Genomic DNA, 23,365 nt, shown 5'->3' with positions numbered 1-23,365 from the left:
CCTTGTGCCTATCTGCTACAGTAAACTTGCCAGAGCTGTTCCAAAACCAGCATGCCGTGGGATATTCAGTGATTTTCAATGAAAACTAGGCTTAAAAATGCAGATCTCCTGCGTGTGTATCAAGAGGAGCTCCAGGGTTCTCAGTATATGTTTCTATACGCTCTCTCATGACTGTGAGAATTATTTTAAACAGGGTTTGCTAGCTTTGACTTTGAAACTGCATCCACTGTATCTACTCAGTTCCTTTGTGTGTGGCATAGGTAATTTTGCAGAAGGAAAATAATTTGTTATTGTAAGAGTAAATGGGAAAAATTTTACAGGTTGCTATCTACCAGGCTAATCTATATTATGAAGAAATAAAACATACTTGCATTAAGTCCTGCTGCAGTAAAAGTGTAATATTTGCTGAAGTTCTCTACAAATTTTAGTCCTCTCTGTAACATTAGGGGGAAATCATTGCTTGGTGACCTAGTGCAGCTTTGAGCAGAAAGTGGAAGAAATCTGAATGAAAAGATCTTGCAGAAACATGCAGGATCTGCATGTTTTTGCATTGTATTTTTCAGAGTTCAGTTGAACTCTGTTCATGGTGAAAGGGAGGTGGCAGGAGAAGGCTGGAAAATCTGATCACTGAGTGTTGGAGACCTGTTTTCAAATTAGTGTCCTGGTGCTCAGGTGAATTAGTGTAGAAGCTCTATTTTGTGTTGCTGGACATGGAGCAGCAGTGACTGAAGGCTTTTTGGATGCTGGAAGAGGTGGGATGGTATTGAGGTGTTACAGTATGGAAAATAGAGTGAGAATGGATCAAGACAAGCCTTTTTATATTGCTTCCTTACCTGCATTTCACAGTCAGCCTGAAAATTTTCTCAGGCAGGGATTGAGGGGGCAGTTGTGAATATCTGGCATTGAACTGGAGTAAGTTTTATGCTGAGAGAAGATGCAGGGTGCTTATCTTTGAGAGAGGTAAAAGAGACAGGAGAAGCAAGCTTTTCCACGACCTGTGGAAAATGGCGTAACAGGGGTGATGGGGGAGCAGCTGAATGCAGCCTGCTTCAGTTTCCCCACCTGATATTTCAGGTCAAGCCATAGATCCCTGTGAAGCTCCAGTCTGTGCAAGCACCTTGGTCTGAATAGGAGGTTAAAGAAGGTAATTGTAAGGTGGGATTCCCTCAGTATTCCCCACACACTCAGTACCTGGTGCAGATATTGCAGGATGTACAGTGGGTTAATATACTTCTAAAGCATGTCCCCTACCTCTTGCTGCTTGACTGCTCATTGCAGGTTTTCAGTGAATTAGCCCACTGAGCACTAATGTCTCGAGGACGTGGTTTTTTGCTTGTGTCACGTGGCCTCCAGATCAAGGGGCCAGGCGTTGCTCTTGGGATGGTGCAGCAAAGCACGAACCTCAAAGAAAATTGATGGCTTCCTCCAGAGTGCAGCCTTGTGTTCATCCCTCTGTGCACTTTTGATTTTGGGAATGGATTTGTGGTTTGGTTTTGGGTTTTGTTGGTTTTTGTTACTTTTTTTTTCTTTTATTACACCATGGAAAACGTTTTTCTGTCCAAACCAGCTGGGTCTTCAGCAACACTTAACAATTAAAAGCACTTCTCTGCTAGGTGTTCCCTAAAAGATGGGAAATAAGATTTTTACATTAAAATGCCAGGAAGAAAAATGGTGAGGGCATAAAGTGCTACTTTATTTTCATCAGATGCTAGTGCTTTTGGAAAATCAGTTGCGCTCCAGTGATCATTACCCCCCTGTGAGCCTCTCTCACTGTTTGCTCCAGCTTCTCTCTGAAAGGCGGCTTGTGCAGAAAGCCTTGCCTTAATCATAGCTCCAGTTACTCCCTGCAGGGCCCTGGAGTCATCAGAGGGGACATCCTCAGGACTTAGGCTTGAGTCCTGTTCTCTTCCTCTTTCTAACCAGCTCTGCCTTGGTTTCAGGAGTATCAACATCGGGGGCTCTGGGCCCGGGGAGCACTGCTGCCAGCACCACGCCACGGGTGGCCACCAGCACCACGGGCCGCACCACCACCACGTCGGCCTCGGGCAGGAGGAACAGGAGCACCAGCACACCGTCCCCCATGGCCGACGTCCCCGAGGAAATGACCACGCACCTGCCGCCCGCCTCCTCCCAGCTGCCGCCGGCCGGGGCAGAGAGCTGCGACCCCACGGAAGCCCGTGACATTATGTGGTCCCGGACTCGGCAGGGCCAACTGGCGAAACAGCCGTGTCCCTTGGGCTCCATAGGTGAGTCAAGGGGTGGGAGGACACAGCGGGCTGTCTTCACTTCCTGTGACACCTTGTCAGTGTGCAGCCAGTACTAAAACCCTTTGGGAATGTGCTGGAAGAGCCTCTGCTTCCAGAAGTTGTGTATGATGCGCCTTACATGGTTTTGCCTGTATTTGCAGCCCCTGGGCTCACTGTCTGATTTGTTGGTGGCTAATTCTTTGCTTGTTTTGCTAAGAGAGGGGACAGGAGAGGAAATCAACAAAACTTGTACTTTGAAGCTCCTGAACCAGTGTGAGTGATTTTTTTTTAACTGCAGCCAGCATCCAGTAGGATCAACTGGGAAAGTTGAGGGAGGAAACAAAGCCAAATCTTTCAAAATGGTTTATTGCTTATTGGATTTTGCTCCTTTTCTTCTGCTCTTCCCACAATTGTTTTCTTGAAAAATGTTGCTTTTGGAAGTTTTCTGTTGAATTTGAAACATAATCGCATTAAGAACGGGTTTTGGCATATGGTTCAGTTTGCTGTGTTTTAACAAATGCAGTTTTCTAAAAATAGTTATTTTTCATGCTAGTCTTGGTGTCCAGCCGCAAAAGTTCTCTTTCAAAGAAGAAATCTTAAAAGTGGAGGAAATTGCCTGAAAATGAGAGCTGAAGGGATCTGGCTTGCAGAGGAGAGACTGTGCTAATTCTCCACTCTTGGAGAGCCATTCACACCTGTGTATATGAGTACTGACTCAGTCTGGAATTTGGTGAGGACAGCCTGATAAAATACATGTTAAAGTATGAGGAGCATGGAAAGGCATCAGGGGTGAAAATAGGTAGAAAACATTTTTGCTGTCTTTCCCAGCCCTGTTTGGTAAAATTATTGCAAAAGGTATGATGTGATTCCCAGAGAGGGGAAAAGATATTCTGAGCCAAAGCTGTAAAAAGGAAAAGAAGATGAAAAGGGAAAATGAAGGCTGGATGCAGGCAGTCCTTTCCTAAGTGCAAGAGCTAAGGACAGGATGAAAATAACTAAGGAAAAGATAATAGCCCAACTTATGGAGAGGGGATGGCCAATAAGCCTTTCCCATCTCCAATTTCAGTGATTCACGCAAATTGTTAAAAGCTGTGATACATTAGCAGTGATGCACTTCTCTTTGTCTGAAAGGGTCTGAGGCATTTTGCTGTCTTTTCCAGCAGGGATTGGGCAGCTCTTCCCAAACAAAACTCTCCTCTAAAGTCCCTCTTGACAGCTGGGGGCTGACAGTAAACCTCAGCATTATATCTTGGCGTTTGTAGCGTTCAAACTTTTGTGTGTTTCCACCCAAATGTTGTAATGATGATTCAGAGCCATAAAATCTTCATAAAGCAGCAAGGAAGATGAGGCACAGGGTCTGATCCCAAATCACCAGTGGTGGGGCAGAGCACTCAAGGTGCTGGCTCAGTGTTTGAGATCTATTTCTGATTTTTTAGTACCTGGCAGCTTTCCTGCAAGTCCTCTGTCTGTAATTGGTGTTTGCCAAATTGGAAATAATATTCCTGCACAACATTGTGGATCTTTTATGTCTTAGGGCCCTTAAAGGACCAAGATGATGAGAGACTAGAACAGTGAGATGACTCAGAAGTGTGCTCCTCAAGACCTGAGCACTAATAAGCTCCCAGAAGCCTTTGACACGGGGTGCTAGGGGCAAAATGCAACCAGTCACACTGAACAGAGCAACTTTCCTGTTACAGGTGTTGCAACTTTCCGGTGTCTTGCACCTGATGGTATCTGGGAACCCCAAGGACCTGATCTTAGCAACTGCTCTTCACCCTGGATCAACCACATCACTCAAAAGGTAAAACCCTTCCCATGTGTTGACCAGTCTGAGTTTGCACAGTGAGCTTGCTCAGCTCCCTACTTTTCTCACACAAGGAGCCCAAAAGGATCAACAGTCACACATGAAGCATGAACCATGCACAGTAGCCAAGAATTTCAAGGAGAAAGCAAGTGTCTCATGGAAATTAAGGCAGAGAGGGTAAGGGAAGGCAAAGGAGAAGGACTGAAGAGTGGAATTAAACTAGAGTGAATGACATTTCTTGTTCGTGGCAGGAAGAGGGAGGAGGAGGTGGGTGGACATATGGAAAGTACTGAGTTTTTGAAAAAGGAAACGCCCTTTCATGCATCCTCAAGGATTTTTTCATGTCACGCAAGCACAGGATAAACCCCATAGTTAAGAAATCTTTACCAAAGAAAGGCAGGCTCAATGTGAAATGTTTGGTTTGTGCCTCTGACTTTCTGTTTTTAACTTCTGCCCAAATTATAAAAGAACTGGTGGAATAGAAAACAATGCTGCAGTAATGCTTATCTTTTGACTCTTAAGTCCCTTGATGAATGTTTTCTAGCACTTCATCATTTATCAGTGTTAAAAGTGCATTAACATGTGACAATAGAAGTTCAAGACAAGCAAAGCTTATTTGGTAGCGATATGTTGAGCATTTTTGTTATTAATGCACAATGGTGCTTTCAGCTGATTTCATTACAAACAGAGACCAGATGTGTGTTTACGCCACGGAGTCTGTGGACTGAATCTTTATTATAGCAATTTGTGGGGATTTATTCACTCCTTTAGCCAGAGTGAGCAAGTCCTGGCGTTGCAAGTGAGCTGTGCTGCTGCACAATAGTGACACAGAACTCCCAAAGAGCCACTGGTCAGTGGGATGGGGTCACCTCACAGACAAGACTCTTGAACATTCTCCTTTCTGACCTCCATCTAAACTGAGACCTAATAATCTGTGAATTGCTAGCACTGGTCATCCCTATCTTGCTTCATCTGTGCAAGACCATCCCTTGGTCCTGTGCAGGACCCATCCCTCCACAAAGGAAAACATCAATTAATGTGGGGCTGCTGTGATATGGCACAGCCGCTACAAAGCCTGTGGTCCTTCTGTCCCTCTCCTGCCATACACCCAGCGAGCTGATGAACACAGGCTGCCTTTGCTGGCATTAGCAGCTGTGTGCAGCTCTTGTTTTATGACCTATGTACTTACCCTGGAGGGGTTAACATTACTTACTCCAGCCATAATTCACCCAGGCAGCTGGGAGACCTCTTGCTGCTTGGTGAAGATGACTAGGCCGTTAGCCATTAGCAGAGGGAAATAATAGCCTGCACTGATGAAATCTCCATCAAGGTTAGGCTTATTTTACTTGAAACCCTAGCTATCATTTGCGTTACAAATGGGCCCCATTTAATTTGTTACGTGCTTTCAAAGCAGGCTAAAATTGAACAGGCAAGTTTTGAGAAATGCCCAGCAGGTTACAACTAGGACTAGAGTTTGTTGTTTTTTTTCTGAAGGAATTTAGTTATGTTCAGCATTAAATACCTTCTTCCAGTCGGTAGAAAGGACTTGGGGAATCTATGAGATGACCCTGGATCTAAGTTTTTTGCCTGAGTGGGATTCATTGGGATCTTGAGATATGTGGCCCAACCTCAATGACAGCTGTTACAAAATATCAAGACTTTTCAGGAGTGACTTTTGAGGGGAAAGCCTTGGAGGCTCACCTAGGCGTTTGTGTTGGGCTTGCAATCACTGAAACACTTATATTGAAAAGGACCTCTGAGGTCATTGGGTCCAGCCATTCCCCCAGCACTGCCACATCCACCACTAATCCACGTCTCTAAGCGCCATGTCTACACGTCTTTTAAATCCCTCCTGGAACAGTGACTCAACCACTTCCCTGGGCAGTGTGTTCCAGTGCTTGACCACTCTCTGTGAAGAAACCTTTCCTAATATCCAATATAAACCTTCCCTGGTGCAACCTCAGGTGGTTTCTTCTTGTTTTATCATTTCTTACCAAGAGAAGAGACTTACGCCCACCTTGCTACAACCTCTTTTCAAGTAGTTGTAAAGAGGGATAAGGTCCCCCCGAGCCTCCTTTTCTCCAGGCTAAACACTCTCAGCTGCCTGAGCAGCTCCATAAGCCTTGTGCTCCAGACCTTTCCCCAGCTCTGTTGCCCTTCTCTGGACTTCCTCCAGCACCTTAATATCCTACTTGTAGTGAGGGGCCCAGAACTGGACATAGCACTGGACCAGAACTCAAGATGTGGGCTCACCAGTGCACAGTACAGGGGGACGATCACTGCCCTGGCCCTGCTGGCCACACTGTTTCTCAAACAGGCCAGGATGCCATTGGCCTTCTTGGCCACCTGGGCACACAGCTGGCTCTCATTTTCTGCTGGGCAGCTTTCAAATTACCCTTCCCCAGCCTGCAGTACTACGTGGGGTGTTGTGACCCAAGGGCAGGACCTGCACTTGGCCTTACTGAACCTCATACCATTGGCCTTGGCCCATCGATCCAGCCTGTTCAGATCCTGCACATGCCATGTGAGGGCAGTCAGCATGATCTGCTCCATCCTATTGCATCTCATTTTCAACTTCCACTCCACTAGGACACCCCCAGTTAGCCAGGGCTGCTGATAAGTGATGGAAAGCGGCTCAGTAAGCTCTTCTGCCGGTTCCCTCAGTACCCTTGGGTGAATCTCATACAGCCCCATAGATCTGTGGATGTGTAAATGGTGTATCTGGTCACTGACCATTTTTTTTCCTGAATTGTGGGGGTTTTCTTCTGCTCCCCATCCCTGTCTTCCAGCTCTGGGTGCTGGATACCCCGAGGACAACCTGGGTATCCTGGTCTTGCAGTTAAAGGCTGAGCCAAAGTAGTCATTAAGTACCACCTCAACCGTTTCCTCATTCTTTGTCACTTATTTCCCTCATACCCATTTTTTATTGTCTTTTATGGCAGTAGACAGGCAAAGTTCTAGTCGAGCTTTAGCCCTGCTAATTTTCTTCCTGTATAACCTCACAAGATGCTTGTCGTCCTCCTTTGTTACCTATCCTTTCTCCAGAGGCCATAAGCTCTCCGTATTTTTTTTTTCTTATTCTATCCAAAGCTCTCTGTTCAGCCAGGTCAGTCTTATTCCCCACCTGCTCATCTTTTGGCACATGGGTATACCCTGCCTTTAATATTCATTAGGATCCTTACAGTAAATACAGTTTTAAATTACATATGAAATAATCAATAGCCATTTGGTTTCCCTGCCCAAGCAAGAGGCTTGAAAATCATCACTGCACCTAAAGATGGAGACTTATTCATCCATAAATCAAGCACTGGTTTCTAACATCCTTGCTGTGAATGGGATGCTTCCCAAAGCTTGTTCCATCACCTATCTGGAGATGAAAATGGAGCCTTCTGCCTCTAAGTCAAGCCAGCTTCTCTTCCTTCTGCTGTGGGGAGAGCTAGAGGGAGCAGTAAACCAGCTGTGCTGTGAGGACAGGGCTGGTTACACCCTGCAGCTCAGCTTTCCTGCATCCTCCTCTCTCCTGGTCACTCAGCCCGCTGCAGCTGCAGCACAGCTGACAAAATGGGTAAAAATACTTCTTTGTCAGCCAGGGTTCATACCTGCTCAGCGTGTCTTCATTCCTAATCTGCTTTGTCTCCCAAAAATCTGACATCTGCAGGATCCAAACTGCTCAGGAAGAACGGTGATAGGTCCCCTGGAGTTATTTCATTCAAGCCAGAAAGGATGGTAGGGAAGTGCTTGCTTCCATATCTGTGTAGTGAAGTTAGAATGATTACTTACTTCTCCTCTTTCTCCTGCTGTGCTCAGACTGTAGATTGGGTATTTGCCTGCTTGCATCATGGTATTAGGTTTTACAGCCATTTCCTAGCTTCCATTAGAGTTATTGTGCTTGATGGCAGATCAGAACAAATGTTCTCCTCAGCAATTCATTGGCCTCCTGACATTTACTCTAACTTTATTGTTGGTGCCTACCATGCCCTCGTAACGGAGCGGGAGAATGAACTTGCCAGTGCGATTGAATTATGCACTGCTACCCAGGTTATTTCTAGAGTCAAGCAGTAACAGGAAGCAAAAAGGTCAGCTTTGGATACTTGCATCATCCTGATCATGAGGTCACATGTTCAGTCTCAGCCTGTTTGTTTTGCCTCTTGCTTTCATCAGTGCCGTCCTTAGCGCAGCGTGTGACTTGTCTGAAGAAGTCTCTTCCTTGCTGCAGCTTTCAGCTGTGGGTGCCGCCTGGGAGGACAGGCACTGCTATGCTCAGCTCCAAACCTCTGGAAGAGAGGAGGCCTCTTTTGTAGTGGAACAGAAAAATTTGTGCCCTTCACGAATGCACAAAAAGTCTCAATCTGTAAATGTAAAGTATGTGCCTCCCATGCTCTCCTGAGTGGCCTGGATCATGTACTCCCAAAGAGCAGGTGAGCCTTAGGATTTGTAGCACCTTCCTGAGGTCTTGTGGATCTACTTGGGTGTGTGTTACAGGGAGAGTGAGGTTTTGTGGAGACATCTTCCCATCGTTGTGTCCAGGTCTGAGGGTGCAGTTGCAGTCCCTGATGATAGCACAATGAAATCCTCCATCCAAGTTGCTTTTTTGGCAGTCTGTTTTCAGAGCACCATCGTGAATTGGAGGGAACAGATGCCACAGAGGGTGGCTTATTAAAGGGTCATTAAATGCAGTTTAAGTTGGTTGAATACCATCGTTTCATAGCCACTTTTTCAGTGTTCTCTAGGTCTGCTGTACTCTTTGGAGAACATTGTCTCTTCTCCCAGACAGCTGGCAAAAGGAAAAGAGAAAGCAAACTGTGCCAGGGGATGTTTAGGTTTTTCCATCAGGAGGCATTTCTTCATAGAAAGGATGATTAGGCTCTGGACTGGGCTGCCCAGGGAGGTGATGTAGTCACTATGTCTGGAGGTGTTTAAGGAAAGGCTGGATGTGGTACTCAGTGCCATCAGCTGACATTTTGGTGTTTTCTCATAGGTTGGACTTGGTAATTTTAGAGGTTTTTCCCCAACCTAAATGATTCTGTGATTCAGAAATAACAAAGGAAAGGATGGTAGATATGCTCTGACTCTTTTCTGTGAATGCACACACATATATTGAAATTCCTGCTAGGGAAGGAAAAATGCCATAAAAGCTTTGCAGTGTCAGAAGTTAGCCCACAGCCCCTCTTACAGGCTTGCTACCGGACTGCTGGGAGCTAATGGTGCCTGGTGAAACCTGTAAGATGTTTGTTCCTCCAGAAAACAGCATGAACTTTGTGGTCTTTCCAGCTGACCAGTCAATCTGTATGTTACTGTTTGTAAAAATCCTAGTTCAGTCTTTCATGCAGTCTTTTTATTTTTTTTATATCAGTTTGCCTCTTCAGAAGGCTGCAGGAAAATACTTCTTCCTTTATGACTACTGGTGTTGTCATTCATTTGCTCACTTCTCAGCATATTTCTTATTTCTTCTGAATTTTCCTCCCTAAATGCTTATCTTCTTTGCAATTTCTCTTACTTTCATTCTACTGTCCTCTTCTGCACTTGGGTTTCTTCTGAGAAAGGTAGGGCTGAAGCAGCAAGCACTGCTCCAAGAGAGTCTTTCTTTGCCTTTCCAGACAAAACTCCCTGCTTCTGTTTGTTGGCATATATGAAACAGGCAGGAGAATATGTCCTCTCCATAAACTATTATTTCACAGTCCTTTCACTCATAAAAAGGTGCAAGATAGTGGCACAAACCTGGAAAATGTTAGCAGAGTGTTACCCAGAGGGATTTCAGGTGTGCCAAAGATGATTTGTAAATCTGGCCTGAATCCTGTCCTCCCAAATGGAAGAGGGAAGCAATTTTTTTGGCAGACCTATAAAAAACTGTTTTGTATGTTGGCATTATTGGCAAGAAACATGTTTTCACTCCTTTAAATTAGCATTCCAAGACTGCTTTTAATCTGTTTGTAAAAGGTAAGAAAAAATAGGCCAAAAAACCATAGAAACAAAAAATTTGGTTTCAAATTTGGTTCGAACAGAATGTTTTCTTTTATCCCAGAATCCTATTTAGATTTTAAATTTAATTTTTTCCTAATCAGGGTAGAAAATGTTAAAAAGTAGTGACATATCAGGGAGAAATGTATTATTTTTAATTCTCTTTATTGTTCTCAAGCCTCGCAGTAGAAAGAGCAGATACTTACATGTATTTTCCCTACTTCTTACTTGCCTCTCAATGTTGGCTTGAGCCATGGAGATTCTCCAGGGGTTCTTCCTGTATTCATATGTAACTATGTCAGTGTTTGGGTTATAGAGTATTACATGTTTTGGAAGAAATAACATAAAGAGCTCATCTTTCATGTGGCAAGAATGAAGAGAAAGACGTGGAGAAGTAATTTATAGAAAGGAAGTAAGTTAGTAATGCATTCTCTTGGGTACCAGTAGGCTTTGCTGAGCATTACGTAGAATTAACCAAAAAAAAAAAAAAAAAAAAAAAAAGATTCAGTCCTGTTGTTATAAGAGACCAGATACTTATCTTAGCCCTGGAATATTCAGCCAGCATTTGGGACTCACAAGAGAAGTTGGGTTTGACAGCACTATATAGGAGACACTTCAATTTCAGTGGAAAAAGCTCAAAGGAATTGGTGAAATCAGCACTCATGTGTCACACAGCCATCATTCTAGACATCGCTGTCATGCACACGTCCAGCATGGAAAGAGTGTCTCAGCACTGCTGTACTGGCTTGTAGCTGCATGTTCTGTGTGACCATGTGTAGGTGAGGAATTGTCAGTGCTAGGGTGTAGTTTCATTACCTGCCAGCCAAAAACATTTTCCCAGAAGAATGGCCCATATGTGTTTTCAGGAAACCTGGGTGTGTAAGATAACTTTGGGTAAATACTTCTATGTCCCAGGAGCTCACAAACTCTGAGCTTTAGTCTGCCTTTTTCTCAGGCGTTTCTTCCACTGCTGCCTGTTTTTTGTGTTGTTTATTTGGCCACAGTATCATTCCTCAGATTAACAGTTTTAGGGTTGGTCCAAGAGAAAAGAAAAAGGGTTAATTAGTGACCAGCTTTTATCACTTTTGCAGACAGATAGGAACAGCAGCAGCCTCCAGGGAAAGAAAGCTCCTGTGTTTGCCTTTGTAGCAGCTGAGCTGCATTTTCTCTGAGTGTGCCAGTTTGCATAGGTGTGTGGTCCAAGGGAAAATGTGAACGTCAAATATTGGGTAGCAGGGTTTTTGCTTTTGCTGTGGTGTATCTGTAAAAAATATCTTGAAATCCCACAGTTCTCTGCAGAGCTTACACAAACAATGTGTCATGATACATGCTAGGCTTCAGCAATGAACTGCAGGAAAATGTTGAAATTGATTTCTTTATGTAAAGGGATTTGATGCAGTCATTCTTTGAAGTTCTGAGAGCCAACAGCAGAGGTCAAAATTCAGCCTCTCTGCTGATGCGTGGCTTCCTTCAGCTGCTTAGGAGAGCAGGCAGCTGTAAGAATAGGATCTGGTTTCTATGGCATTAGTCTTCTGTGTATCAATAATGAAATAATTCAGTTTTTGAATATATCTTATCATTGCTCTAATGGGAAGAACAACACATTATCTCCTTTATTTATCTTCTCTGTATCATCATATGCGTTAATTCCCTGAAGATGAGCATATGAACATCTTGAGTTAGATTTCATTAAATCAGATTGGCTTTTGCTGTCAAATTGATGGAAGTAAGTTATTCATTTATAACTTCGCTAATTGATTTACAGAGAGGTAGAAGCTCAGCCTATAATCTTTCCCTAGAATCTTGCGTTTATAATAAGCACCAGAAAGTGAGGGAACAAGAGAAATATCTGATTTCTAGCTGTTGGTAGATAAGACAATTGAAAATTCATATGAAAAGCACAGTAGAGTTTGCCATTGAATCTGACAGAGAAGTGGGAACTTCATTTATGTGTCATCCTGTATAATTTCTCCTTGTCCCAGGCATATTCCACCTGGATTTGCATTCCAGATCACAGACTGGTAGATAATGAATAAAAGACCAGCAACTTCCAGTGGTATTTTTGCAGTGGTATTTTTGCAGTGCTTATGAAAAGGAGATGGGGCCAGCTGCCCTGTCCGAAATCCCCATGGCACAGAAGAGGAAAGGGATACCAGATAGGGAGAGCAAAACAGAGCAAGAAAGGGGGAAAAGCACAGAGAAAAAGTGAGGGTTTCTCAAATAATTACACAGCGAATTTTCCTGCAGGTTATTTGTAAGTTTTGTGGCTCAGCTAGATGATACAAGTCTTTCAGTAGGAAATTCAGCCAACAAACCTGCTGGCTTTTCCCTTCTAGTGGACCTCTGCTTCAGCCTTTTGCTGTAGTGTTAGGATGTTTTGCTGTAGTGTTAGGGTTGGTCCAAGAGAAAAGAAAAAGGGTTAATTAGTGACCAGCTTTTATCACTTTTTCAGACTGATAGGAACAGCAGCAGCCTGCAGGGAAAGAAAGCTCTTGTGTTTGCCTTTGTAGCAGCTGAGCTGCATTTTCTCTGAGTGTGCCAGTTTGCATGTGCTGAGAGTCACTAGCCTCATTATCAGTGGCTAGTGTGGCAAGTGATAAATTAGCTCCTGATTAATAAATCAATAAAATGGAAATAGTGAACTTTTTGCTCTGGTTTCTTTGGGTTACGTCTGCTCTGGGTTACGTATCTACTTTTGCTCCTTTTACAAGGGACTCTTCTGTGCTGAAGCTGTAACAAAAATCATCTCTTTGCCATCACACAAAATTCTGGAATCAGAAACTGTTTTTTCTTGATAGGAGAGGCTGCTTAAATTGTTTTTTTTTCAAGTGGCACAGTAAGCCAATGGGACAAGCTAATTAAAGCCTTCCTTTAGCATGGAAAACCCATGGAAAACGGTGTCCAGTGAGAAGACATTGTTGAAGCCACTGCGGTCGACTGAAAAACCATGCTTAAAAACCTATTCATGATCAAACCACAAAGGCTCCTTCTTCCTTCTCTTTCTTCTTCTTCTTGAGGGGAGTTGAGCTGGTTAACAGTGTGGGGTTGGAAGGCATGGAATGACATGGCACCAGCAGCCGTGGACAACCTTTCCCTCTGCTTTCTGCCTCGCAGATGAGGTCAGGGGAGATGGCTGCCAACATCGCGCGGGAGCTGGCGGAGCACACCAGGAACCACCTGTATGCCGGGGACATCGCCTACTCCGTGTCTGCCATGGTCCAGCTCGTCAACCTGCTGGACGTGCAGCTCCGGAACCTGACTCCCGGCGGGAAGGACAGCGCCGCACGCAGCTTAAATAAGGTGAGAGCGACGGGGCTTTTTTAGTAGTAGCCTGCCACTTAGCCCCAGAAGCACCTTAACTGCATTACAGCAGTGTGGTTTCTGTGCCCACAGTTTAAGAAGAGTTATTAGTCCTTTTGTCATTTCCAGAAGTAAGTGGAATTGCTACATAGCACTAAAGGTGCCAGGAGTTTCCAGTTGTGGGAGAAAACATGAGCTATGGACTCTGTAAGAGTACATTTGAAGCTGAAGTTTTCCTTAGTGAAAGGCTCTCTTCATCACTGAATCTCGTAAACACGTGGGATAGGACTTACCTAGGATTATCATGATGAATTGTGTGGGCCTGGTTATCAGGACAAAGAGCAGCTAGACCCTGGTGTCTATGAGCACATGGTTGTATTGGCCACCCAGTTAAAAAAAGACACAGAATTTTGTTCTCAGCTGCATATCAGGCTCTGACAGTTCTGGCATTCATGTAAGCATGAACAGAACTTAGTCCCAAGATTACATGAGGAATAAATGATCCCAGCTAAACCTGAAATTTTTTAGGTGTTTTATGAAGAAAAATGCTTTTCAGAGATGTAACATGGTCTTTTTTCTTCTAAGTTATTATTGTAGACTGATGCTGTTTTAAATACAAAAAGGGCTTTGGGGTTGTTTGAGATTTCAGTCGCATGGGAGCTGAACTCCTGCATCTCATGTGCTTTGCATGTGCTGTGAATTGGGTTATCCTGATGCTTTTAATTAGTGCTGCTTCTAGCCATTTTGTAACAACAGAGGTGATAATTGTATTAACTGTTACATCAGCATAACATTATTTGTTAGACTCATACCATGGTTCTTTGTTGAAATGATGGCGATGTCTGACAATATCAGGTAAAGCCAGCAATTAATGTCACTTACTAACGGGTTTCGTGGTTGTAGTCTGCTTGTTCCTCTGGGTGCATCCCAGCCACACCCAACATTTTGTCAATTCAGCTTCGCAAGCACATATTTTTCATCTTTGTTTTTACGTCACCTTACGATATTTGTTTCAGTTACATGAAATGGGGTTGTATCATGGGGGCAGGAATGAGTTACTGAGAGGAGGAGAAGACAGGGCAAGGCAGAGCTCCTCAGCTCAGCTGTCACTTCTGGGGTCCCCACTGCAGGTTTCTTCCCCCTGCCATCAGCTTTGCACGAGCAACACGTACAAATCAATTGCATTCCACATTAAAATTCTGGACCACGTGAAGTCCTGCAAAACAGCGATGCGACTCAGTGATCCAAATGACAGGCTCAGTAATTTACTTGCTCTCATTCCCCACTTAATTCTTTAGAAGAGCAACTGCTCTGTGTTCATTTAAGAACGCATGAATTCAACTTGGAAGTAGCATTGGGCAAACAAAAGGCAGCAGAGTTACTGCTCCATTTTCCCCTTCACTGATCAAGAGTATTTAAAAAAAAATAGGAAAAAAGTAATTTGCAAAGAATTTTGTTTAGTGCTGTTTAGTCAGAAAGAAGAAATAAAGTAAGGACTAGCTATTAAATATCCTTTTAATCATTAAAGGAAATGTGCTGGGGATCCGAAAGTAATCACCTGTGCTGTTTTGTACCGGTGGGTTTTTTTACAAGCTGATGTACAATGAATTGAAATAAACTGGCATAATCAGAATTTTTAAAAGCCATCATCTTTCAGGAACCACTTTTCTGTCACTAAAAGCTTTATGCTTTCCACTGGATCAGACTTAATTAAGGTGATAATTGTTCCATTTCAGACTGGGAAGACCCCTGAGTGGGTAGCTCTGTAATTTTCAGCAAGGCTTTCTTTGATCTCCATTTGTTTCTGTAAAGTCTTTGTACTGGCCAGATTTACCCAGAGGAAGATTTCTACTGTTCCAAATTGATAAATTTGAAATTGAAATTAGGCATTGCATGATACCTGGGTGTATTTTGTTTATTTCAGAGCCTCAAAAATCTTGAGGACAAATTTGGCTCTCAGCTGCACTAATGGGATGGCACTGCTGTGTGTTGAGAGCGCAAGTTATCCTGAATCTCTGTTGATGTGCAATTTCCAACCAGGCACATCAGCAAAAACAAACCCAGCCAAGCCAGTGGCTCTGGACAGCCTGGTTTTCTGAGCTCCCATTGCAGTGATGCAGGTCTCACCAATTCCAGCTCACTGCTGTAGACTGCCTGCCCAGCCCCAGGTCTGTCAGGATGGGTCTGTACAGGTCCAGGCTGTATCAGGATACAGTCCTGCACAATTCTTGCTCCCTGGGGTTGGTCCTGCTCATCTGAAGCTTGGTTATAGTTCACTGTGGTGTCAGCACTGTCTGACTGCAGAGCCCATGCTTCTCTTATGCAAATAATCATCAGCCTCGTCCTTTTCAACTTTGTTTGACATGGAAATGTCACGTGTGATCTCCAAGCTGTAAGGAAATCATCATGTCTTGAGTTTCTCTACTAGACTTCAGAATCTTCTACCATCTAACAATTGCTTTTGCAAAGTTGCCAGTCTGTGCTTCACTTCACTGAAAAAGGACTAAACCACATTTCTGAAACCAGTCCTTCCAGTTTTCCACTGCTGACTAACTCACGCTCACTCTTTTAGTTTGGTTGGTTTTTCAGGAGCTGCTTAAGAGAGAAATGAGGGGTTTTTTTCACAGGCATTTTCTTCGTTTTGTTTTTTTTCCTTTGTTCTGTCACTAACTTGTTTTTTCTATTCCGTCTTTAATCTGCTCTCTTTATGGACTCAGCTTCAGAAAAGGGAGCGCTCTTGCAGGGCCTATGTCCAGGTATTTCTTGTGTTTTTAATACACGTGTCCAGTTGTTTGACTGAATGACTGTGAAGTGGGTCTTGTCTCTGTGAATAATCTGATTATTACCACCTTTGTGGCAGCAAGTTCTAAGGTTAAGGTTACAGGATAATAATGTCATTTTTTTACCTCACCGACCTGCCCCATTTCTCTCAGACTTGACAAAAATTTGGGACAAAATCTCTGAACCAGAAGGTTGAAAGAAACACGAGAGAGATCTGACAAGTTTCATCTGGCCATCTGAATGAGCAGGACAGTTTGGAGATGTGCAAGAAAAGAATGCCAAAACTGCTGCTCGCAGAGGTGTTTCCAGACCAACTGGATTTTGCTTACAGCATATCGTTCGTGCTACTGCCACCTGCATTTCCTTAGTTTTCCTTCTTCCCCTTTTACACTTCTAAATTCAGAACAATTCAAAGTGGCAGCACTCAGCATGAGGGAGGAGGTAGGATTGTAATGAAATGCAGAGTGTCTCACAGAGAGATGTTGGAAGGAGGAGAGTGCTGCAAACAATGCATAGGGTGATGAACATAACATCCTATGAAGTTCACGCAGGTCTGGCCTGACTTTCACAGGCTTACGTTGTGTTTGATGTGAGCAAAGTCAAGCCCCAGCATCCTGGAAAGTTCACAGTTGTTGGCTTTTCAGGAGTGGGACCTCAGGTTATCTTATTAATCCTGTCACCTTGCCTTACAGCATTTGCTCCAGTGGTTTTTTATATAAACCTGTTTGTATACTGTAGGTCAGTTAAAGCTGCTCTAAGAGATGTAAATGTTTTACCTTCTAATCTCTGTCTTGTGCTTGTGAATGTTGGTATTGTTCTTATGGGTGGTTGACCATTATTTATATGCATATGTGAAACGTGCATAAATTAATTCTGTGTTTCTGGAGGGGGCTGTCTGTACCTGCATTTTCCTGCAAAATTCCACTTCCTACATTCTGTACTGACTTTTATTTTGTGAGCACAAATTTCATTTAGCAAATGGGATTAGATGGTCTGGATTTCTAGGTTGTTAGAAATAAAACAGTACCCCTCCCTCTGTGCTGGTAGGCTGTCTTCCCTTTGGAAAATGTCTCAAGATAAAGTCACCTTTTCCCTTCCATATACATTAATGGATAAAGATGAGGTATGGAGTTACATATCCCTTGTCTGGGATCCCAGAGAAAGCAACTAGCAGGCATTTGAAGGAATTTAAGAAAGTTTGCAGTGCAGTGCTCACTCCCAAGCTAGCTACCTTGTGTACTGGTACCACTGGAAACGTGGTGAGACTGCTTTGACTCTGGGCTGCACAGAGTTTTTCCTGTTGGGGACATTGGGTGCTACCTGATCCATAGCTGTCCTTTCCCCTGGCTGCACAGCCATTCTCCACAGAGTCGATGCACACTCCTGCTCTTCTGTCTTTTTTCAAACAGTAGTGAATGGTGAGTTTAATACACCCTACAGAAAGCTTGGCCTTGATAGAATAAAGCCTGAATACTCTGCAAAAACTTCAGCTTACCCTTAATTTCAAGGACTCCTTTCCTTTCACTTGGAAAGGTTGCTTGCATGTTTAAACATTAATCATGCACCTACTTCTTCAGTAGATGAAAACTGATGAAAGCTCATTGCTTGAGCTGTTAAGTATGGGTATGGACAAATCTAGTATATATATTGAAGAGGACAGTCCTGTAAAGAGGGCTTGAAGAATGAATTAGATGACCTAATTGAACCTTTCCAGCTCTGCTTTGTACTATATGGAGGTAAAGTAACGTATCTCGACATATTTTCATACAGTATGCTTCCATGTGGAAAATTGTGTGGCTAAAGTCATAAAAAAATCTAGTGAGGGAGAGGTTGTCTGTAGTAGCAATTAAATGTGACTGCAGATAGTCCTGTTACAGGCTACTCATCCTTTACCAGAAAGTGAAATGTCTGGGCTGGCTGAGGGAATTTAGCAGAGATTTTTTCAACAAATCCTAAGTGGTGACCCCCTGAGCTTTGTAAAGTCAATGGAACATGGAAAGTCACTGGGACATGTGGCATTGATGGCAGAGAAATATAGTGTTCAACTTTACTGACATGATCTCCTCATGCTGATCCCATTATTGTGAAGGGCATCCTGGGCTGAATTTGGCTGAGAGGGCTGGAAGTGTACCTTCAATTCTGTGCTCCCTAGACAAAGGAAGGTGCAGTATGAAGTTTATGTGAGAGCTGTCCAGGAACTGTGAATATCAAAAGTGCTATTGAGGAAAGGTGGTTTTTTGAAAAGAGGAGGGTGACCTGAGAGGATAATAATTGCTAAAATCAGCCTTACTGTTTTCTTTGGGCTAACCAATTTAAATAGACAGGACAGAGCCCCTGTAGCGGTTGGTATGTAAAGTCCGCTTAAGCCCAAAATAAACTACTGTAAATAAATATGCAAAGTGGATGGAGAAATTTTGCAAGTTATTCAAACATAAAACTGGGAATGCATTATCAGATTATCACCTCATCTTTTTCAGTACCTTTAAAACAAACATGGATTTAATTTGTTCACTTTCACAGTATTTGTTGAGTTAAAAGCTTGGGGATTTTATTGATTGGAGATAGAGGTTACAAATGATGCTTCTTAAGTTTCAGATGTGGTAAATGATCTTTTTTTGTCTAAAAAATCCAGCAAGAACCAGCCTGGCAGGTGGCATGATGAATACATATTAATATAATGACTGGACAGTTGCTGGAAGATTTTTCAGTCATGGTGATAGCTAAGAAACTGCTAAGTGGGTTTTAATTTGTGGTAGTTATTAATAGTCAGCTGATACTGAGCTGACCAAGGTGTATATAAAGGTGGCAGAGTGGCCTCAGCAAGGTGCTCCATTGGCAAAGAGGGTGGCCTTCTAGAGAGCAGAGATCTACATCTCCTCTGCCCACCTTTCTGAAGTTCTTGCACTCTATTTTGGGAAGGGGATAGAAAAGTCATCATGTGGGAGAATGAATCACAATGGGTGACGCATTTGATTAGCATAGCTTGGTTTGGTGGCTGGTCTGTGATATAAGCTTGTATGAATTTTCTTCATTTTTGTCAGAATTTACATTTGTTCGTTTTCCAAAAGTTATTGTCCTTATACTGAAGCGCTGGAGTTGTAGAAAATATAAATCACTTTCCTTTTGGGATATGTCAAGCTGGGTTTGGTGTCACAGATTTCTTCCATGCCCCTCAGCAAGTGTCCTGTGCTCGGAATTTCTCAGCTACCCAACATAAAATGCCATGGATGCAGTTCTCCTGTCCTCTAGGAATGGAGATGAGGTAGTGAAAGGAAAAAACAAAAAAGGCTAAGTACTCACATAATGTAGTAAGTGAGGCTGTATTAAAACAGAAAACTTAAACATGGGGAAAAAATTAGAGAATTTTGCTGATTTAGTAGCTGGAAACACAGGTTTTATTAAAGGCTCATACCACACCCGTGCTTGCAGTCTCTTTATCATGTTCATGCATCTGATTGCAATGTCTGAGCTCACCTGCTTGCTTCACTTGGATTTGTGGGCTGCAGCTCTGGGCCATCAGGAGGTCGATGAATTTCCCTGCAGTGCCAAACCAGAGGCCTCTTCCCATGTGAAATTGCATGCTGCTTTTGGGATAAGGATCTTGGAAGACAAAAACTTCACAGGGTTCCCATTCTTTTGGTTTATTTTATAAAGTCAGTATGAGTGGTTTTAAAGCCAGAGGCTGGTGAGTACAACAGATAGTGTGAATGGCAGCTTTGTGGAAAGGGTGGAAGGAGGCAGCAGAGGGTTGCTTTTGCAGCATCTTCCTCGTCTAATGGAGTTTGTTGCTCTTGGTTCCTGCCATCCTCTGAGCTGCCCTGTAAGTCACCTTGCCCTCTTTTGTAGCTCTGCAGTGGTGTGGATAGCAGATGGCAAAGATGATGGAGGTGCCACCTGCCCCTTGGTAATTACAAGGACTTCTGGGTGCAGGTGTCATCAGAGCCACACGTGAAGACGGTGCTGAGAGGATGGCAGGCTCCCGGTAGCAGACAGTGGCAGGAGGTTGCAGAGTTGTCCTTCTGGTTCTCCTGGAGGTTTTCTGAAGATTTCTTGTTTGAAACATGGGATGTTTGAATTGCTGCACTAAGCAAAAATTGAAAGGCTTTTCTCAGAGGATTCAAGGCATTAAGTTTAGACCTGAGCAGAAGAGACTTTTTTTTTTTTCTTTGCTAACCTAGTAGTTCTCATCAGATAAAGGGTGCATCTGGGACTTAGCCAGTACTATTTAAAGTGAATTAATTCTGTTTGTCCTACTTCTCTTGCTTGCATGATTGGTCGCAGCTTCCATGAAGACTAAACGAAAGAAACTTGCAGCTCTGAGAGGGAGCACAAATTGAATTATGCTGTGTTTGCTTGTGTTCTTGTTGCCCCTCTGACAAGAAAGACTCTAACCTCCATTTATATAAAAAAGAGGCAAATTAATGAAGGTTTTCAAGTTGCTTGTTTGGTCACTTAATTGGCTGTATGACAAAGAGCTCTGCAGTGTGTGTCAAACAACTCTGAGAGTTCTCTGATGATTTGTGCATTGCCTGACTCCTGATGCCATTCTGCACAGCCTGTCAGGCGAGGTATCGTTGTTAAAGTGGCTGGAATAAATTGGCCAGCAGTGAGCATACAATGTTGTATATTAACTATAGCTACAGGGAGTACTTTTAGCTGCTTTTTCAAGAGATCAAGATGTTTGCCCATCAGCATCAAAGTGCCTAAAACTTTCATTTAATATAATTAAAAGGACATCTGAAAGAAGTGTGACTCGCAGTGAGGTTCATTGGTTTGGTAGTCCTTTGTTAAAACTCTGTGAACTTAATATACTTCACAGCTTGAGAAACCTGCACTTGATTTGTGTCAGCAAGAGTGAAACTAGAAATCCTCACCCTGCATGTTTCTGCTGCAGTGACCCTGTTGTTAAGGGAGAGGAGGATCAAAGCAGCAGCCTTGGGTTTGTGACTAGACTCCAAAATTGATCACATAAATGTTAAAAAGGAAGGTGACCCCATGCTCATCCACCTACAACCAGCTATACCTATGGTTAGGTTCTCACATGGCAAAATTGAGAAAAAAAAAAAAAAACTTCCAGTGTTTTCTATGTTGCTCTGTGCTTACTCTCGGCTTGAGTCAGAGTCACTCCTGGTATCTGGTGTCACTGGTAAAAAGCCTGAATGTAAATTGCCATAGGGAGCAGCGGGAGATGTCCCTTTGATTTGAACTGCTGGAGGAAAGGATGAGTCTCACAGACTCCCCGTGAGTTTTCTTGAAGGCTGTGGATATCCTGTCAGAGGCATTTTCCTTTCTTGCAACAGCCTTGCTTACTTCCCTAGTGTAATTACTCTAGCAGTTGCCTGTATGGTTTCAAATCCCAAACAGTAGGGCAGCAAATACAGATGATTCATAAATGCAGTTCTCAGCTTATTCTGCGGGGAAGATCTCATTAGATGAAATAGATCGTATGTTATTTCCTTCTTCCCAATCAATTGCTTTTATGTCAGTTCTACGGATGCCTTCTGACCTTAAAATATTCTTCCTCTTATAGTAAGTAAAGCAAAACCATAACCTGTAATTTGTAACCTTGTTCTGTTTCTCGTGTCGCCCATTATTTTTTGCATGCTCCCATTAGGAGATTATTGGTAGTTCAAGGCCAAGATTGCAAACCTTGCATACCTCGTAAAAGACCATTAATTCCATAGTTAAGCATTTTGTAGATGGCCTAATTTTAATAAAGGTCAGTGCCTTTCTTCTCACTACAATGAGTTCTCAGCACTGCTGGAATTCAGGCCATTCCTGAGTCAGTTCCTGTACAGTTCCTGTAGCCACAGCATAAACATTTTCTGTATAGTTGAAGAGAGAAGGTCGCATGCTCTCTCTTGGGAGCTTTTGCTCTCAATCTGTGGAGCAATTACAGAAATTCCTGTGCATGGTCATGGGAAGTTCTCTTCTTGCCTTTGCCATAAGTAGTAGGCTTTGTCTCAGTTCACCAAAACTGATACCATCTGTTGCCAATCACCACTCTGGTACCAGATGTAGGCTACTGCTTCTGGCTTAGTTTTGAAGGTAGAAGCAAAGATTAGCAATAGATATTCTAATGATTTATTTATTTTCAAGCACTCACTGTGGCTGAGCTCCTTTCAGTCTAAGTATGTTTGTCCATTCCACTGAATGTTACAACAGTTTTGTGATGACTGTGTTGCTTTTTAAAACACATTAGACAGTGGCTGGGCTTCCCTGTAGGAAATTGTCTCCATTGTGCTTACTGATGCTTTGACCGGAGACAAATTTTGATTTTGAATTAAAAGAATAAATGTCAAGGAAAAAAATCATTCAAGAGTGAAGAGCCTTGTCAGACAGATTTGAAGGCACTTTTCAGCAAAGAAGTAAGATTTAAAGCCATCATGTAGCCAAATGACATTTTCCTTGTTTAGGAAGCTGAAGAAATGACATGTACATCTCTTTTTGTCCTGAAGTCCCACATAGCAGATGAGTGTAATCATTTGATTGATGACCCCTGTGTAGTGGAATTGAGGTGCTGTTCATTTGCCACTCTAAAAAGACATGTCATTTCCTCAACCGGTCCCTTTCAATGCAGCTTTCAAGAAGTATTTGTGTTCCCACATCCATACTTTCGCGCTGGTCCTCTCCTCCTACTGTACCAAGTACATTCAGAGTTAATGGGAGTTTCTCCTGTACTGGTGCTTTTTCTGGCCAGAGGCAAGAATCAAACAACTTCCAGCAGAACTTGCCGGCAGAATTTGTCATCAATGGCATTGATTGTGCCTTTAACTCAGTTAGTTTGGAGGCTTGCAAATATTGATAGCTTGAGGAAAGGGTTTGTTTTAGCACTGGGTGTTTAATACGAATACAGAGCAAAACCAGCTATTCTTGAGCAAGGAGACAAGTAACCTTTTTTCAAGTACTACTGCTTTCTAGTTAGAAAAAAGGAAAAAAAGAACATAACATTGTGATCATTGTACCATATCAACATTTCACTGCATCTGCTCTCTGATGGGTTTTTCATTTGCACTGTGAAGTGTGGGCCTGAAAGGAGTTTTGTGCTTCTTTTCTCTGCTGATTTGCCATAAAACCTCAAGCTGTTATAAAAAGTGGGTGAGTTATATGTTTGCATTTTTCAGACAAAGACAACACATTTGTTTTGGAGCTTTGTGGGGAGACCTCAGGCAGGACCAGAAACTCAGGCCTTAAGCATGGCCTGAGGCTGTGCCTGTGTGATTGCACTCTGCAGGTTGAGCACTGCTGTTCTCAGGAAGGGTGAGCAAATCTCTTT

The 23,365-nt window shown here is 43.0% G+C and overlaps 1 protein-coding gene across 27 annotated transcripts in view; it reads left to right on the top strand.

Annotated features, from left to right (window-relative positions):
• ADGRL3 (adhesion G protein-coupled receptor L3) overlaps window positions 1-23,365 on the top strand; it is a 492,252-nt gene that overhangs the window by 385,134 nt on the left and 83,753 nt on the right. For 23 of the 27 annotated variants that reach the window (XM_038134649.1, XM_038134653.1, XM_038134633.1 and 20 more), the window contains 4 exons: window positions 1,941-2,246; window positions 3,944-4,047; window positions 13,123-13,308; window positions 16,026-16,064. In XM_038134649.1, coding sequence (XP_037990577.1) covers window positions 1,941-2,246; window positions 3,944-4,047; window positions 13,123-13,308; window positions 16,026-16,064 — 635 coding nt within the window. The remainder of the gene's footprint in view (window positions 1-1,940; window positions 2,247-3,943; window positions 4,048-13,122; window positions 13,309-16,025; window positions 16,065-23,365) is intronic. The other 4 variants (XM_038134645.1, XM_038134644.1, XM_038134642.1 and 1 more) reach the window with 1 other exon arrangement.

The sequence above is a fragment of the Motacilla alba genome, chromosome 4, assembly GCF_015832195.1.
Source record: "Motacilla alba alba isolate MOTALB_02 chromosome 4, Motacilla_alba_V1.0_pri, whole genome shotgun sequence".
NCBI classification, from domain to species: domain Eukaryota; kingdom Metazoa; phylum Chordata; class Aves; order Passeriformes; family Motacillidae; genus Motacilla; species Motacilla alba.
Note: the sequence above shows the minus strand (reverse complement) of the source record. Positions and strands in the feature narration are given on the sequence as shown.